General features: G+C 45.8%; 1 protein-coding gene across 1 annotated transcript in view; it reads right to left on the bottom strand.

The window, feature by feature from the left end:
• Positions 1–5,317, bottom strand: part of glrbb (glycine receptor, beta b) — a 64,820-nt gene extending 59,503 nt beyond the window's left edge. Inside the window, exon 1 of the mRNA XM_063189086.1 lies at positions 5,187–5,317. Coding sequence (XP_063045156.1) covers positions 5,187–5,189 — 3 coding nt within the window. The 5' untranslated portion in view covers positions 5,190–5,317. The remainder of the gene's footprint in view (positions 1–5,186) is intronic.
• Between the last annotated feature and the right edge of the window lie 420 nt (positions 5,318–5,737).

Below are 5,737 nucleotides of genomic sequence, written 5' to 3' on the forward strand. Positions count from 1 at the left end.
TTGAAATCACGATATCAAAAGTGGCGAAAAGTGTATCACAAAAATTTCAATTATCGCGAACAAGTAAAGCATTTCTGTGCATTCCAATCACTTACTGAATGTCAACAAATGCGCGAGAAGCCTGCCACGAACAAAGCCGCACCGCCCACAGACCAAGAAATTAGTGTCAAGAAAAACACTCCGCTATATTTCTAAATATCGTTATTGAGGTATTGCATGCTGTTATCGAGTATCAGATTTTTTTCTGATATCGTGCAGCCCTATATCTTGTGACGGTGCTTCCAAGCTTAAACAGAGCTGTTTATGAAAGATATATGCTGCTGCACAAGGCCAAAGGACCGTGATATCAATTTATGGCTAAAATTAGGTCATGTGCATATTGTGTCTGGAAGAATATGTCTAACCATGACAGGTTATTATCTTGACTGAGCGTATTGTGCTGTGTTTTTTTCTATACAGGAAGCTAATGTATTTGTCATAATGCTAAAAATATACAAGAGGAAGATGTTATCATGCCACATGGAGCTTCATGCTGTGTTCACAGTAAAACATGCAGTGTTAATTCAACACTTAGAGAGTACTCTGGAGCCAAGTTCACTCTAAGGGGCCTCCAAGGGCCATCCTATGAACACACACCAGAACTTCCCCCTGCACTTAAGGCCTACGAGTATATTGAAGTTGGCCATCTTTACAACAGACCCCACCTTTAGGTCCCCTGAAAATATGACGTAATAGTATTGCAAATGTTCCTAACATTTATTTTAAAAAAAAACATAAAGAAACTGTGAAACTGCATAATGCTTAATGCCATGTGAAACTGCATAACATTAAAATTATGTCGGGTGCCGGATAAGACATAAATGGTTTTCGAGACATACAGTAGGTCCCCCACCCTTGCTCTAGAATAGGGTTTCACAAACTGGGGTGCGTGCAGCCCTAGGGGTGCGCGGCCTGCCACAAGGGGGTGCGCGAGCTGAATAGAGTACTGGCTGAGATGTGTGCTTTTACAGAATTAATGATCATTACATGTTTGGTGAATTGTATGCCGGAAGGATCCATCTTTAAGTGTAATTTATAACTCCTAGACTTGTCATGCAACAAGTTCCATTGTAATGATGGCAGAAAAAAACGTCAGGTCTATTGGAAATGAGTTTTGCTCAAAATGTGCGCTTGTGCAACATTGGCTTAGGGGGTGCGCGAACCACACTGAAATGTAATAGGGGGTGCGCAGGGAAAAAAGTTTGGGGACCATTGCTCTAGAAGATGTTACCTGTAAATAGACTGTCAAAGTGTTGGGTTAACACTGCCTTTTTTTTTTAACTATTCTGGTCCATCGAACACACTGAGTTACGCTCTATTGCCTTAGTGGAGAAGCACATTACTCACTCATTTAGCCTAATAGAGCTCTTAGAATGAGGGAAATGGTCAAGGTCAAGGATTTGTAGGCACTGTTGTGTTTAGGCTATAGCATACTGGATGACAACTGTTTGTGTGTGTGTGTTTACGAGAGAGAGAGAGAGAGAGAGAGAGAGAGAGAGAGAGAGAGAGAGAGAGAGAGAGAGAGAGAGAGAGAGAGAGAGAGAGAGAGAGAGAGTCTGCATGTGTACTTGCCGGTACTGTATGTGTTTGTTCTAACAACAGTGCCCTTTCTACTTAGAAACAATAGTAGATTTTACAAGATATACAGGCCTTCTACTTTGCCGTCTGTGTCTTTTCTCCTCAGGTGTGAGACAGACAGACAGAGGGGATTACTGACTGGATACTAATACAGGGAGTCTGTAGCCTACTAGGTACAATGTGTGCATCAATAGCACTTTGAAGAGCAGCCAGGCTACCTGAACTAACCTGATATCCACACCACATCTACACCACACTGCACAGACAATGCTTCCCTGTGATGGAAACAATTACAGTACCTTCAGTATACTATATAGGAAACTTTTATGACATTCAGGAAAATCCCTAGAACAAAGATGTGTGTGTGTGTGTGTGTGTGTGTGTGTGTGTGTGTGTGTGTGTGTGTGTGTGTGTGTGTGTGTGTGTGTGTGTGTGTGTGTGTGTGTGTGTGTGTGTGTCTGTGTGTGTGTGCGTGTGCGTGTGCGTGTGCGTGTGCGTGTGCGTGTGCGTGCATGCGTGCGTACATGTGGATGTGTATGTACCTGTGCGTGTGAGCATGCTTATACGTGTAGGTTTGCTGAGTGCAGGGCCGGTAGCAGCTTTTTCCAGGCCTGGAACAAAGTCATTCGATAGGGCCCGCGATCCAATACATACAATGTAATGAGGACCTAGTTTTGGCCCCCCTCTCTCGATGGGCCCGGGACATCTGACCCCTTTGTCCCTCCATGTCAGCTTCCCTTACTGGGTGGAAACCCTAAACATTGCTGCCAAGCCGTGTGTGAGGAGATGAGGATAGAGAGCTGGAGAAGGTTGAGATTTACAGTGTGTTACTAGGCGATCAGATTGATGGGATTCCGATACGGAACCCTCGATTACTCGGAGGATTTCCCTGGATGGGACAATTGCCAGCTCCCTGTCTGTGTGCCTCTGAAGCCTCTCTTTAGTAATTCCCCTCCCCTCTTCCTCTCTCAGATGCATGTCTTCATTTCAGTTGTCCTCTCTTACTCTCTGAGGTGTACCTCTCACCTCTTCTCTCCTCTACTCTCGTTTTCCTCTTTTGAAATGTCCTTTTCTGTGTTCCTTTCTTTCCCTCTGAAGCGTGCCTCTTTCCCCCTCTCTCCTCTTCATCCCTTGGCAATATGCCTTTCTCTACACTCTTTCTCTCTCAAGAGCATGCTTGTCCTATCCTCTCCTCTCCTCCCATCTCATTTCCTCTCCTCTCCTCTCCTTTCTTCCCCTCTAAGGCATATATCTCATCTCCCTCCATATCTCTCCTCTCTCATGCTCTTTCCCTCTCTAAAACACACTCTCCTGTCTTCCTCCATTCGCTGCACCTCTCCTCTCCTCCCCTCTCTTCCTCTCTTCCATAACTCTCCGCCATAACTCTCCTTTCCTCCCTTTCTTCCTCTCTTCCACAACTCCCCACCGTAACTCTTCTTGGCTGCCACTGTCGGATGGCACTTCATTGTCTGTAGCAGAATTGGGCTTAGGGCCATACTACACACTAGACAGTCTGGAGCGAGAGAGAGAGAGAGAGAGAGAGCGAGAGAGAGAGAGAGAGAGAGAGAGAGAGAGAGAGAGAGAGAGAGAGAGAGAGAGAGAGAGAGAGCAGGTAGGCGATGAAATGGAGCAGAAGAGGAGATATGAAGGAAGGTAATATTGGGGTTGGCGGAACAGAAGGTGTAGGAGGAGGAGAGAAAGAAGAAGAACATTAGAATAAGAGAAGAAAGGTAAAAGTGGGATGTGTGGATCAAAAGAAGGAGGAAGATGTGGACAAGAGGGAAGAAAGGAAGAGGAACAGGGGAATAAGAGAAGGAGAGGAAGAGGGAGAAGATGATAGGAAAGAGGTAAACAGAAGAGTTAAGAGGGGGAGCCCTGGGAGGCGAAGAGGCTTTCCCCTGATTCAGCAGATCCAGGACACTAATGACTAATCGGCCTTGACGTATAGACAAGACCGAGGAACTGCATGCAACACGCGCACACACACACGGACGCGCACGCGCACGCGCACACAAACACACACACACACACACACACACACACACACACACACACACACACACACACACACACACACACACACACACACACACACACAAATGCACAGACACACACGCACATGCAGCCCCCCCACCACACACACACACACACACTTCTCCAAGAGCAGAGGAAGAGATGCGCATCAACGCATAAGCAAAAGGAGAAAACAGACAGAAAGACAGAAATAAACCAAGAGAGAAGAAATATTGCAGAGGAATAGAGGAATAGGAAGCAAAAACAATTTGAATAGAAAAGAGACATCAATATTTAGTATATAGAAAAAACATCTCCTTGGGAAAGACTGGAGAGTTTGGAAAGAAAGAAAGAAAGAAAGAAAGAAAGAAAGAAAGAAAGAAAGAAAGAAAGAAAGAAAGAAAGAAAGAAAGAAAGAAAGAAAGAAAGAAAGAAAGAAAGAAAGAAAGAAAGAAAGAAAGAAAGAAAGAAAGCATATTATTCTGGAATCAGGTAGTTCAATTTTCCCCTTTCTGCTGTGCACCCTGTAGTCCTCTGACTGGACACTGGTCCTTACAAACACACGTCAGGTACATATGCGCTACCCTGCAGCAGTAGCCGCTCCAACTGCGCCATGCGTAAGCGCCATGAGTAAAAGGGGCCGGTTGGTTGACATTTATAAGGTCAGATAGAGCTCCGGTCCCAGCACAGCATTGCCTACATCCTGAGGGGCTGTCTGTATTTATGTGCATGCGTGAAGCCAGATTAATCCATCCAACCGAAGGATTTGCCCCCTTATTTTCTTTGCATGCAGCGCACTGTAGAGCTCTAAACACATCATGGATAAATGTTTAATCATGGACAATACTGCTGAAAGCAGACACGAAAGACCACAAAGGCGGTGCGCCTGTCCAAACATGACAGCAAAGCACCAGGTTGTGCACTAAAACGCGCTCTGTAAAGGCTCAATGTAAAGTGTTCAATGTTGATCCGTGATCCGTGCGTATGGCGTATTTTTTTTTTTTTTACATCCTTGGTCGACTAAGGCTATTCACCTTTTATGGGCTGGGTCCGCCTCTCCTCCACTATTGCTGAAGACATCACAGTGCGAGAGGAAGGTGGTGTAAAAGATTCATCAGAGTAGCCCTCAAAAGAAACCGCTACCGTCATCAGCAGCAGCGTCTTCTAATTAACCCATCAGCGCACAGCACAGTGTTTAGCACAACCTACCCCCACGGCCCCCACGGAATAAAACGCGTAGGTCCACAGAATCGCTACCTGTAGATGCTCTCAGCATCAAGTGAGTGGAGCTGTCAAAAGGGCGGACTTGTAAGCTATAAAAATCGGACACCTTTCTCCTCTATGCCCTCGGAGCAGAAACATCAGCTGTTGGTCGGGCAGTAGCAGATGGTGATGGAGCATCGGCGACCACCATGATTATAAGAAGGGGGGTTGGGGAGAAGCAAAGGGACATGCCATTGCATGACAGCGAATGCATGTACATCACATGTAACGCACAACGACTAGGTTAAAGCCATTATTTCTTGCATTAAACAAAAGTAAACATGTACACTCACCATTCTTTGTTGTTGAAGCGATAACTGAACGCAACACCGATCGGAGAAAGCTGACGGGGCAAAGAGTCGTTAGAGAGCCCTCATGACCAAACGCGGTCTATATAGCCTCCTTCCCCGCCTTCCACTCAGACAGCGCCGATGAAAACAACACGCCGTTTTCCCATCGCAGCCAGCCTTTTTTTATTGCTATTCCTGTGAGTTTGTGTGTACAGGCACCTAATGTTATTTGGCGGGATGCATGGATGTCCAATTGCCTTGACTAGAAGGATGCTCAAGATGGAGTCTAGTGTGTGCACCTGTCATGCAACATGCGCAGTAGCGCTCTTCATGGGAGTCGATTCAGCGCAACGCCTCGGCTGCTGTTGGCGCGGGAACGGCAGCGGTGGTGGCTTGGTGCTTGGTTACGTAAGGGCAATGGGGCTTATGCCTCAGCTTATGCCCACAACGCACGTTATTTATTCACCACCTGCTCCTCAAGTACCACACACTACTTTAGTGAAAACAAAGATTAAAACAGTGAGAAAACCAAAGAAATAAACGTTAGGATTTAA

The sequence above is a fragment of the Engraulis encrasicolus genome, chromosome 22 (genome assembly GCF_034702125.1).
Source record: "Engraulis encrasicolus isolate BLACKSEA-1 chromosome 22, IST_EnEncr_1.0, whole genome shotgun sequence".
Lineage (NCBI taxonomy): Eukaryota > Metazoa > Chordata > Actinopteri > Clupeiformes > Engraulidae > Engraulis > Engraulis encrasicolus.